Raw genomic sequence first — 13,573 nt, forward strand, 5'->3', positions numbered from 1 at the left:
ACACTCATCTGACCAACTTCACTGACAGGATTCGATAAGGATTGAATGTGTAGTAGTGTATCCCCCTGCCCCAAACCATCTGTCATAACGTCGACAAGTGTTTTGAAGCAACGTTCTGGTCTGGTCTGATGCAGGTGCTTGCAAATACCCCTTCCCTCCCACGTAAATTCACTCCCTTAATATCTATAAGTTGCCACTCTCCAATTTATCCAGCATGAACTGAAGTTGCTGGTTGCTCTCCAGTCCCCACTAGTAACCCAAATCTCCAGATTATCCAGGAACAGAATGCAGGCCCTAACTCAGAAAGATTCTTTTGGCTAGTTACCCGCTCCTTGTATGGCAGGACCGTTTGTGCCAATGCCATATGCCAGCAAAACGCAGTGTTTGGTAAAACCATCAAGAGTTTGTGGCGGTGAAATGACACTGGGAGCCATCCCAAATTCTCCACTTGGCATTGTGGCTAACAGATGATCAAACCTGGGGGGAAACCTGGCTTCTCCTGAAGTCAGTGGAACTTCCCAACCGGTAAATACTATCCTGCAAACAGCCGGAGTGCTTAATACAGTTTAACCAGGATCTTTATAACTGACACCGGTGCATTGACAGCGGTTCATGTTATGTGTCTGACATAGATGGCTGTCTAGGATAAGCACAGATGGTGTAAGCGACAGGAACATTAATATAGTCTTACAGTTTGTTTTCTTGCTCTTTCATTTTTGAAGAATCTGCATATTCCGACCATGGAAAATGGACCGAAATTAGCATCACAGATCCTTGAAAACCTGACTGACATGCAAGTGAGTGTGTAGGATCATTTACCAGGTTACATGATACCAATGGCTTGACAATGAAACATCTCAGAATCACTACATAAGGGGAGCATAACCAGAGGTTGGACTTAATGTCCAATGATTTATATTACCGCCAATCCAGATGATGAATGTGTGCGCCTTGCTGGGATGTTTGTACTCTATTATGTTTAGCTGGGTGTTTGGTGTTAGAATCCTGGAAAGACTCAATAAGATGTGCAAGAATGGACTTTATCCACAATACGGGTCCAGATTCCAACTTCCGGATACTTTTCGGCCCCTGACCCGGTACTGTGTTGGAGACACCTACCTGAAGTGATTGTCGAATGTAAATGCCCAATATAATTGCCCGGCAGCAAGTTCTGCACCCAGTTAGTGGCACCCAGTATTGACAGGAGGCAGGAGCTGTCTGTCGAAGAAAGTGGCAAAGGCAGATGGCAGCCATGAAGGGGCATGTCGTAGCCTTGCCGAAGAGAGGAGGTAGCACCCTGGAGGGCCTGCAGCCTCTATGCTCATAAGATGACCAAATGGCCAAACTGCAGGTAACCCAGTGTGAGATTCTCCCCAGCTCCTTTTCAAAAAAAAACTTCCACTACAGTCCATGCTGAACCCAACAATAGTGTGCGGCAATGCGGAATTAGCAGTTAACAAATTCAAAATCATCATCTCGCCATCCCTGGGCCTTTCACAAGGTCCGCAAGAAGCTTAACAGGACTTTAATCGTAGGCAAGGGGTTCACTGACCCCCATCTCCTGCTCTTTCTGTGAAGACTGAGCCACATTCCAGTAGCAACAGGACCAGGGCCGCCTATCGGGAACGCAGTGTTGAAATCAATCCCATATCTGTGTCGGTCCCTGCCAGCAAACACAAATCAAGCCCAGAGGAACGATTCCCTCTGTTAGGGAGAATCTAAAGCCAGGGGCCTCGAGACTCGCACCATATCAGAGTGGAAATCTTAAATGCTCACCCCCCCCCCCCCCACCCCCACCAGTTGATCAGCCAGTTGAATGGCAGACTAGGCTCAATGGGCTGAATGGCCTACCGCTGTTCCTACATGTGCAACGTTGGCAAGCATTTGCCCATGTCTAGTTGCCTTGAGGAAATTCAGAGTCAGTGGCTAGAGTGTGGAACTGGAGTGACCTGTAAGTCAGACCAGGTAAGTGGGTGGCCCTTTAGCCTCTCCGGAAGGTTAACAATGAATCAGATATGACAATCCACCCGTTTGCCTGCTCAGGTTTACCTGATACCGTTCAGTAAGATCATGGCTTCAATGCCACTTTCCTGTCTGTCCACCATTACCCTTGAATCTTTTGTAGATCTAGATCTGTCTGACTCAGCCTTGAATGTATTCAATGTGCCAGCCTCCACTGCTCCCTGTGGCGGAGAATTGCAGACGTTAATGACCCTCTGAGAGATTAAAAATCCCTCTTCAGCCGGAATTATCAGGCCATTGGGATTCCCTGTTCCCGTCGGCAGCACACCCTTGCCAGTGGGTTTCTGGGCGGAGTGGGATGGCTTCAGTGGGAAATCCCATTGACGTGATGGGGGTAGAGAAGCGCGCCACCGAGAAACACGCAGCTGGGGAACCGGAGAATCCCACCCCTCATCCTCATATTAAATGGGAGACCCCCTTATTCTTAAACTATGCCCCCGAGTTCCAGATTCCCTCACAAGGGGCAACATCCCTACCTGTCAAATTTTCTAAGAATCTTCGATCATTCAATCTGATCATCTCTCATTCTTCTAAACTCCAACGAGTATAGGCTCCGACTGCACTCAATACTGGCTTGGTTTAGGTGACTGCTATTGTACACAAACAGCTCTTACAGTTGCATTGCACACTCTGGAAAACAATATTTAAAAGCTAGGGAGGGGTAATTAATAATAATCTTCATTGTCACAAGTAGGCTTACATTAACACTGCGATGAAGTTAGTGTGAAAAGCCGCTAGTCGCCTGTTCGGGTACAGAGAGAGAATTCAGAATGTCCAAATTACCTAACAGCACGTCTTTTGGGACTTGTGGGAGGAAACCGGAGCACCCGGAGGAAACCCACGCAGACACAGAGTGAACGTGCAAACTCCACACAGACAGGTACCCAAGCCGGGAATCGAACCTGGGACTCTGGATCTGTGAGGCAACTGTGCTAACCACTGTGCTACCATAATTTAAAACTGTTGCCACAAGATAGAAAAATAAACACAGAAAAGAATCATGGCGAGGAAGTATGCAGACAATTGTAATGTGTTGATAATTGCAATGTGTTCCCTTCTTTTGGCAACACATGAATTTGATATGTGTGTGCGTAGTTTGAGCCCCGCCACATTGCTAATAGGATTCAAATATCTTTGACAGTATGGGAAAGTGGAGAGCGACTGGACCCACATAGTGGTCTGAAAGTTGGAATCTGATTGAAATCAGACCGAGCGAATCGCTGAGCAACAGACGGATGGCCAGACACCAAACCAGCACAAACCGCAGCCCAGCGGCTGTGAACGTCTGACGGAGGTTCGTGACCGCTGCCTGCCTCCCCAAACAAAAGCACAAAACATTTTTTTGTAACTCAAACCTGAATTGTAATTGTGTGTACTGTGCAGTACCTTCTGCTCGACAGGAGGACCCATTGGCAAACCAGCCGGGCCACTGGGCCGAACTGTCTCCTCGCGGATCCTAAATTTCCGCCTTGTCCACGAACCACAGCACTTGTCCTATTCACAGCTCTCTCTGTTTTTGTGACGACTGTGTGTGATATTGACTCGCGATTCACAGACGTTTCACCGTCTTTGACATACGACTAGAGTACCCTCCGGTCAGGGTGTCAGGGCCTGTTGATTCAGTGGGCCTCGTGAGCAGCCAGCGACTGAGCAGAAAGGAATTTGTACATGAGCCGTCATTGATGAGCTGCTGTTAGGCCAGTGAACCGTACAAAATGGGAGATAATTTTCCCAACCAAACAAAAATAGATTAATGTCTGGAATCGGGGTCAACATCACATTATATTTTATGCTCATAGCATCCTAAATGCCTTTGAATCATATTGTATCAGTAATAGTGACACACAAGCAGTGATCCAACATGAGTATTGTAACCGGGTAGTTTTAAGAGTTGAAAATGCCATACAAAGATTCCTACATGTGAATTGAAAGCCTATAAGCCAACGTCAGAGGATCAGATGACAGCAAGTGAACCTTTCATCATGTTTAATCAGCTTTTAATGCATCCCTGATACCGTATCACTAGCAATGGAGGTGTAATATATACTGTGTAGTTGACTTTTAAAAGGTAAAATATAAATTATTTCCTCCATGTCTGTTCATGGAGCACAGGTGATGCTCAGGATTGTATTTATTCCATTGCATTAGGGGGGGTACTTTTCCCACATTATTTTAGACTGTCAGGCTCTGACTGAAATCCGGTGTGTAGCTCGCCAGCTGCACAGCCAAGATTTTAGACCAGATTTTTCGGCACTCTGAAAAAATATAAGAGCGGGAGGGGATTTAGCTCTCAGTCTGGCGGTGCGGGACCTGATTGAGCTGGCAAGGCTCCACAGAGATCAGGATGCCATATTTAAAGGGTGTCCCGAACAGCGCAGAAAGTAAATACCCTCTAAGGACATGGAGTACACCCCCCCCTCACCACAGCACAAGCAGTGGGGCTCCCGCCCTTTCCCCCAGCCCAGCCTCTTCACGCACCCCCCTCGACCACTCCTCATCCCCTCACCATGGTAGTATGGTAGTACCAGGGGCACTCTCTCCCCTCTCCCCAGCTCCAAACTCCCCCTCGTGCTGCAGCCTCAGGGACACTCTCCCCCCCCCCCCCCCCCCCCCCCCCCCCACCTCCCCACTCACAGGCATCAGCCCTCCGGACAATATTTAAGGGGAATCCCTCGGGCTCCTCAGAGGTTGGAACTGCCAGGTTGTGAGTGCTAATCTGTGCCCACCTGGCAGTGCCAACCTGTACCGGGGGGGGGGGGGGGGGGGGGGGGGGCATGCCTCTCCACTCCTGGGGGCTATACATACCTTGACATCCCCTGCGGAATTCCCTTAACTGTTTCCCGTCTTCACAAACCCGTTGTTAGCGTCGCCAATCTGACGTCAGTTGGCAAGATTTGAATATTAAGTGAGGGGGAATCATGTGGTGGGGGAGCTTTTGAATCACATTAAAACAAATTTAAATGTATTACAATGAGGTTCTCGCCCTTTGTGGACAGGAACCTCATTATGTCATACGTGAGGGGTGTGGGAAATCGGGAAACACGATCTCGCCGGTGAGAATCGCGTTTCCCGACTCGTGATATTTTGCGCCCATGTCGCCAGAAAAATCGATCCCTTGGAGTCACATGTTGGCTCAGTTGCGGCAGGTTAATAGATATTTATTCGATAAGGGTACTAAACGATATGGAACGAAGGCATGCAAATAGACTTAATATACAGACCTAACTTATCACATAGCTTACTGAACAGCAGAACAGACTTGAGAGACTGAATGGCCACCTCCTATTTTTTTAATATTCTGTCACAGGATGTGAGTGTCACTGGCAATGGCAGTGTTTGTTGCCCAACCCTAATTGCCCTTCAGAAGGTGGTGGTAAGCCACCTTCGTGAATCGCTACTCTAACATGCAGGCCAGACCTGGTAAGGATGGCAGATTTCCTTCCCTATAGGATGTAGGTGAACCAGATGGGTTTTTATGGCTATCGGTGTGATCAGCATTATTGAGAACAGGGGTAGAATCTTCTGGAGGTGATGGGGTCTCGTCTGCCGGCTGGAGAGCGGGATGAGAGACGCGCATTGCCCCTTTTGAGGGAGGCCCGGCAACCCCCAGCCAATCAGGCAGTTGAAGGGCCACTAGCAGGACTTTCCCTGGGATCAGGGCCCTGGGAGGGTGGCGGGGGAAAAGATGAGGGGGAAGGGGGGCGGCGGGCAGGGAGTCCTCCATATTGACCGACAACGCTTTTGCTCAGTTGTGTTACTGAGGACGAGGTGGGCGCTGCGGGAACGTCATCCACCGGAGGCACAGAATCAAGGAGTGATCCACACCACAGATAATTAACTGTGGGAAGAGTTTCACGGGGCATAGGGGTGGGTCAGCAGCAAGGGCCAGGGGGAGGGGGGGAGGGGGTGGATGGCTTTCAGTGGGCACCTCTTTCTCATTGCTGGATCGCTCAATCAGGTCTTGGAATAAAGGATCCTACCCTGGGAGGTGACGAGTGGGCTGCACAGGTTTACCCATGTGCGCTGCCTGGCAACATGACTGTGTTCATACTAGCCGTAGCTGGATGAGATTCTTAAGTGGTCATTAGTTGTCACTTAAGAGCCTCAATTGGCAGTATGGTTCCCCATGGCAGACTTAATCAGTGTAGAGGTAGGAAGGTGGCAGCGTTGCTCACTTAACACCCTCCCACCCAACTAAATGCCCTCCCCATTTCCAAACGCACCACTGGAGAGGAGGGGCAGATTGTGCCCTAGTTTTCAATTCCGGATTTAATTAATTATTTTAATTTAAATTCCCTGGTGGGATTTGAACCCATGGCCCCAAAACCTGGGCTCCTGGATTACTGGCGCAATGCCACTGCCAACACATCACCATCTCCTCTAACTTTCCTTCCCTGAAGGGTGTGCATGAGTCAACTGGGCCCAAGCGGCAACCCAGCTCTATCCTGCCTTGGTTTAATATTTCTCACTGCCAGCCTACAGATTTTATTGAATTGAGTTTCCCCGGTGCTCCGATGGACTTTGAATCCATATTCTCAGGGTCGCTGGTCCATTATTGCAACCATCATCTTCGGACCTTAGCTGGGGTAGCGGATGCTGTTGTCCTTTGAGCTCTGCAGAACATTCCTGTCCTGCAGGACTGATGGAATACACTGTCATGTGACCAGCAAGCTTTTATTTTACCTAGGAGATCACAGGGTTATTCACTACATACTGTATATGCTTATTTATATATACATAATATATATGTCGAGAGAGCGTGTTAGAGACAGGACTTGCGAAGTTCAGCTTTGGCGATATGGGTACAGCACCCCCAGATGGAGCTGCAGAGGGATTGCTGCACTGCCTTTCAGGTGAGATGCTAAGTCGAGGCCCTGTCTGTCGTCCGATCCGGCTGAAAAAGATCTCAGGGCATTATTTTGATGAAGAGCTTGGCCAACAGGAGTCAGCTCAATCGCCATCATTAAAACCAATGGTGCAGCCATTTATCTCAGTGTTGTCTCTGGGATCTTGCTGTGGGCAAATTGACTGTTTCTCAACTTTCACAGGTAACTACAGGAAGTACATCATTGACAGTGAAGCATTTTGGGCCATCCCAAAGATGCTGTGTGAACGCAAGTTCTTTCTTCTGACTGTCTTTACTATCTGGAACCATTGTTCCTTTAGCTGCAGGACAATCATGGGAGTAACACTCGGACCGCTTTAAGATACCACGCGCCCCCCCAGAAATTTAAAGGTACCAGAAAGGTTAAGCGCAACAAATAAAATTTTGAGGGATCATTGACTGGGATCTGCGTTTATATCTAAGAAATCATTGTGCAAGCAGTGCCTGCTTTGTAATTGTGTGACTTTTCCACCCTGTTTAATAATATAATTTTGCTGAGTGGAGTTGTACTATTGATTATATACATGACCATGGAAGATGCTGTGTTCAATAAAATGTTTTGTTGTGGAATCTTCCTTTTCTCGTTGTGCTAGTGTCTGTTTTGTTTCAAGAAGGTGGTATCATGGAAACTCAATTCTGAATTCATAATTCAGTGGCTAGCACTGCTCCCTCACAGTGCCAGGGATCGGGGTTCGATTCCGGCCTTGGGTGACTGTCTGGGTGGAGTTTGCTCGTTCTCCCCATGTCTGGGTTTCCTCTGGGTGCTCCAGTTTGCTCCCACAGTCCAAAGATGTGCGGGTTAGGTGGATTGGCCATGCTAGATTGCCCCTTAGATTCCAGAGGTGTGCAGGTTACAGGGTTAGGGTGGGGCGGACGGGGGTGTGGACATTGGTAAAGTGGTCTTTCAAAAGGGTTGGTGCAGACTCGATGGGCCAAATGGTCTCCTTCTGCACTGTAGGTATTCTATGATAATTAGAAGGAACAGCAACAATGGAACATTTCCATCACCTGTAAATATACGTCATTCATGATAATATGGAGGTGACCATCTCTTTTTGATTAAGGGTCAATGGAATTATGATTATTTGCGTGTCAGCAGATAGAAGCTTCAAGCTTGGCGAGACTGAAGCACTTAACCTAGGCAGCCACTTTAATAAGCGACGGGGAGTCCACACCGAGTTAAATGAGAAACAAAGTTTTATTGACACAAACGCTATGTACACGGTCTGCAAGAAATAACACACTCGTGCAGCGGATTGGTTCCAGTCTTCAACACCGGTGTCAAATGCATCTAACCGTCCAAACAGGCATGGCGAATCAAAGAAATCCAAACCTGGGTCCAGAAAATCAGGGAGGTGGCTCAGCTGAGTAGTTAGAACATAGAACATAGAACATAGAACGATACAGCGCAGTACAGGCCCTTCGGCCCTCGATGTTGCACCGACATGGAAAAAAAAACTAAAGGCCATCTAACCTACACTATGCCCTTATCATCCATATGCTTATCCAATAAATTTTTAAATGCCCTTAATGTTGGCGAGTTCACTACTGTTGCAGGTAGGGCATTCCACGGCCTCACCACTCTTTGCGTAAAAAACCCACCTCTGACCTCTGTCCTATATCTATTACCCCTCAATTTAAGGCTATGTCCCCTCGTGCTAGCCACCTCCATCCGCGGGAGAAGGCTCTCGCTGTCCACCCTATCTAACCCTCTGATCATTTTGTATGCCTCTATTAAGTCACCTCTTAACCTTCTTCTCTCTAACGAAAACAACCTCAAGTCCATCAGCCTTTCCTCATGGATTTGACACCGGTGTTGAAGACTGGAACCAATCCGCTGCACGAGTGTGTTATTTCTTGCAGACCGTGTACATAGCGTTTGTGTCCATCATGACCTCATGGCTCCGGAACTCAATCCCTCTACCAATAAAGGCCAACACACCATAGGCCTTCTTCACAACCCTATCAACCTGGGTGGCAACTTTCAGGGATCTATGTACATGGACACCGAGATCCCTCTGCTCATCCACACTACCAAGAATTTTACCATTAGCCAAATATTCCGCATTCCTGTTATTCTTTCCAAAGTGAATCACCTCACACTTCTCCACATTAATCTCCATTTGCCACCTCTCAGCCCAGCTCTGCAGCTTATCTATGTCCCTCTGTAACCTGCAACATCCTTCCGCACTGTCTACAACTCCACCGACTTTAGTGTCGTCTGCAAATTTACTCACCCATCCTTCTGCGCCCTCCTCTAGGTCATTTATAAAAATGACAAACAGCAACGGCCCTAGAACAGATCCTTGTGGTACGCCACTCGTAACTGAACTCCATTCTGAACATTTCCCATCAACTACCACTCTCTGACTTCTTTCAACTAGCCAATTTCTGATCCACATCTCTAAATCACCCTCAATCCCCAGCCTCCGTATTTTCTGCAATAGCCGACCGTGGGGAACCTTATCAAACGCTTTACTGAAATCCATATACACCACATCAACTGCTCGTTAACCAGTTAACTGATCGTTGTCAGTTTAATAAGGATACGGGGAGTCCACATCGAGTAAAATAAAAGCGTATTAGGTATACAAACTATTTGTACACTATCCGGTAGATTCCAACCGGATTCTTTCCGAGGTCAGTGCCTTACTGGCCGACCTCATATACATGGGTTAATTGAGCGAACACGCCCCGAGTGGGAGAGCTCATACTCCGCACGGAGCATGGGGAAGACAAATATTCCTACCCAGTAGGCTCCATGAGAGATATTACAGCCACCATACTGCAGCATGGAGGGAGCTCTGCACTGTTGGAGGTGCCGTCTTTCAGATGAAACGTGAAACTGTCTGCCCTGTCAGGTGGAACATAGAACATTACAGCGCAGTACAGGCTCTTCGGCCCTCGATGTTGTGCCGACCTGTGAAACCACTCTAAAGCCCATCTACACTATTCCCTTATCATCCATATGTTTATTCAATGACCACTTAAATGCCCTTAATGTTGGCGAGTCCACTAATGTTGCAGGCAGGGCATTCCACGCCCGTACTATTCTCTGAGTAAAGAACTACCTCTGACATCTGTCCTATATCTATCTCCCCTCAATTTAAATCTATGCCCCCTCGTGCTAGCCATCACCATCCAAGGAAAATCCACCTATCTAATCCCCTGATCATCTTGTATGCCTCAATTAAGTCACCTCTTAACCTTCTTCTCTAACGAAAACAGCCTTAAGTCCCTCAGCCTTTCCTCATAAGATCTTCCCTCCATACCAGGCAACATCCTGGTAAATCTCCTCTGCACCCGTTCCAAAGCTTCCACGTCCTTCCTATAATGAGGCGACCAGAACTGTACGCAATACTCCAAATGCGGCCGTACCAGATTTTGGTACAGCTGCAACATTACCTCATGGCTCCAAAACTCAATTCCTCTGCCAATAAAAGCTAACACACCGTACGCCTTCTTAACAACCCTCTTAACCTGGGTGGCAACTTTCAGGGATCTATGTACATGGACACCAAGATCTCTCTGCTCATCCACACTACCAAGAATCTTACCATTAGCTCAGTACTCTGTATTCCTGTTACTCCTTCCAAAATAAATCAGCTCACACTTTTCTGTATTAAACTCCATTTGCCACCTCTCAACCCAGCTCTGCAGCTTATCTATTTCCCTCTGTCACCTGCAACATCCTTCCGCACTGTCCACAACTCCACCGACTTTAGTGTCATCTGCACATTTACTCACCCATCCTTCTACGCCCTCCTCCAGGTCATTTTAAAAAATGACAAACAGCAGTAGCCCCAAAACAGATCCTTGCGGTACACCACTAGTAACTGAACTCCAGGCTGAACATTTCCCATCAACCACCCTCTGTCTTCTTACAGCGAGCCAATTTCTGATCCAAACTGCTAAATCGCCCTGAATCCCATGCCTCCATATTTTCTGCAATAGCCTACCATGGGGAACCTTATCAAACGCTTTACTGAAATCCATGTACACCACATCAACTGCTTTACCCTCATCCACCTGTTTGGTCACCTTCTCAAAGAACTCAATAAGGTTTGTGAGGCACGACCTACCCTTCACAAAACCGTGTTGACTATCCCTAATCAAATTATTCCTTTCTAGATGATTATAAATCCTATCTCTTATAAACCTTTCCAAGACTTTGAGACAACAGATGTAAGGCTCACTGGTCTATAGTTACCGGGGTTGTCTCTACTCCCCTTCTTGAACAAGGGGACAACATTTGCTATCCTCCAGTCTTCTGGCACTATTTTTGTAGACAATGATGACATAAAGATCAAAGCCAAAAGCTCAGCAATCTCCTCCCTAGCTTCCCAGAGAATTCTAGGATAAATCCCATCCGGCACAGGAGACTTATCTATTTTCACACTTTCCAGAATTGCTAACACCTCCTCCTTATGAACCTCAAGACCTTCTAGTCCAGTAGCCTGTATCTCAGTATTCTCCTTGACAACATTGTCTTTTTCCTGCATGAATACTGACAAAAAATGTTCATTTAGCACCACTTCTATCTCCTCAAACTCCACGCACAACTTCCCACTGCTGTCCTTGACTGGCCCTACTCTTACCCTAGTCATTCTTTTATTCCTGACATACCTATTGAAAGCTTTAGGGTTATTCTTGATCCTACCTGCCAAAGTCTTCTCATGTCCCCTCCTGGCTCTTCTTAGCTCTCTCGTTAGGTCCTTCCTTGCTAACTTGTAACTCTCGAGCGCCCTAACTGAACCATCATGTCTTATCTTTACATAAGCCTCCTTCTTTCTCTTGACAAGTGATTCAACTACTTTAGTAAACCACGGTTCCCTCGCTCGACCACTTCCTCCCTGCCTGACGGGTACATACTTATCAAGGACACGGAGTAGCTGTTCTTTGAACGAGCTCCACATTTCCATTGTGCCCATCTCCTGCAGTTTCCTTCCCCATCCTATGCATCCTAAGTCTTGCCTCATTGCATCATAATTGCCTTTCCCCCAGCTATAACTCTCGCCCGGTGGTATAGACCTATCCCTTTCCTTCGCTAAAGTAAACGTAACTGAATTGTGGTCACTATCACCAAAGTGCTCACCTACCTCACCTAGCACCTGTCCTGGTTCATTACCCAGTACCAATTCCAATGTGGCCTCGGCGCCTCGCCTCTTGTTGGCCTGTCTACATACTGTGTCAGGAAACCTTCCTGCACATATTGGACAAAATCGGACCCATCTAAAGTACTCGAACTATAGCGTTTCCAGTCAATATTTGGAAAGTTAAAGTCCCCCATAACAACTACCCTGTTACTTTCGCTGCAATCCAGAATCATCTTTGCAATCCTTTCCTTTACATCTCTGGAACTTTTCGGAGGCCTATAGAAAACTCCCAACAGGGTGACCTCTCCTTTCCTGTTTCTAACGTCAGCCCATACTACCTCAGTAGACGAGTCCTCATCAAACGTCCTTTCTGCCACCGTAATATTGTCCTTGACTAACAATGCTACCCCTCCCCCTCTTTTACCACCTTCCCTGAGCTTACTGAAATATCTAAACCCTGGAACCTGCAACAACCATTCCTGTCCCTGCTCTAGCCATGTCTCCGAAATGGCCACAACATCAAAGTCCCAGGTCCCAACCCATGCCGCAAGTTCTCCCACCTTATTCCAGATGCTCCTGGCGTTGAAGTAGACACACTTTAAACCACCTTCCTTCCTGCCGGTACACTCCTGCAACCTTGAAACCTTACTCATGACCTCACTACTCTCAACCTCCTGTATACTGGAGCTACAGTTCAGGTTCCCAACCCCCTGCTGAATTAGTTTAAACCCTCCCGAAGAGCATTAGCAAATTTCCCCCCCAGGATATTGGTACCCCCCTGGTCCAGGTGTAGACCATTCCGTTTGTAGAGGTCCAACCTACCCCAGAATGAGCCCCAAATATCCAGGTATCTGAAACTCTCCCTCCTGCACCATCCCTGTAGCCACGTGTTCAACTGCTCTCTCTCACTATTCCTCGTCTCGCTAGCACGTGGCATGTGTAACAACCCAGAGATAATAACTGTTTGTTCTAGCTCTAAGTTTCCACCCTAGCTCCCTGAATTCCTGCCTTACCTCCCTATCCATTTTCCTACCTATGTCGTTGGTGCCTATGTGGACCACGATTTGGGGCTGCTCCCCCTCCCCCTTAAGGATCCCGAAAACACGATCCGAGGCATCACGGACCCTGGCACCTGGAGGCAACACACCAACCGTGAGTCTATCATTCCCACAGAATCTCCTATCTATCCCCCAACTATGGAGTCTCCAATGACTAATGCTATACTCCTCTCTCCCCTTCCCTTCTGAGCAACAGGGACAGACTCTGTGCCAGAGATCTGTACCCCATGGCTTACCCCTGGTAAGTCGTTCCCCCCCCCCTCTAGTATCCAAAGCAGTATACTTGTTACTATGGGGAACGACCACAGGGGATCCCTGTACTGACTGCTTCCTCCCAGCCCCTCTCACCATCACCCATCTATCTTCATTCTTCGGAGTAACTGCATCCTTGAAGGGGCTGTTTAGCTCACTGGGCTAAATCGCTGGCTTTGAAAGCAGACTAAGGCAAGCCAGCAGCACGGTTCGATTCCCGTAACAGCCTCCCCGAACAGGCGCCAGAATGTGGCGACTAG

General features: G+C 47.7%; 1 protein-coding gene across 1 annotated transcript in view; it reads left to right on the forward strand.

Moving 5' to 3' along the window:
* The window catches only part of bcat1 (branched chain amino-acid transaminase 1, cytosolic), a 121,704-nt gene extending 114,219 nt beyond the window's left edge, over window positions 1-7,485 (forward strand). Inside the window, exons 10-11 of the mRNA XM_038811019.1 lie at window positions 723-797; window positions 3,164-7,485. Coding sequence (XP_038666947.1) covers window positions 723-797; window positions 3,164-3,205 — 117 coding nt within the window. The 3' untranslated portion in view covers window positions 3,206-7,485. The remainder of the gene's footprint in view (window positions 1-722; window positions 798-3,163) is intronic.
* The last annotated feature ends 6,088 nt before the right edge of the window (window positions 7,486-13,573 follow it).

Source organism: Scyliorhinus canicula, chromosome 11 (genome assembly GCF_902713615.1).
Source record: "Scyliorhinus canicula chromosome 11, sScyCan1.1, whole genome shotgun sequence".
Lineage (NCBI taxonomy): Eukaryota > Metazoa > Chordata > Chondrichthyes > Carcharhiniformes > Scyliorhinidae > Scyliorhinus > Scyliorhinus canicula.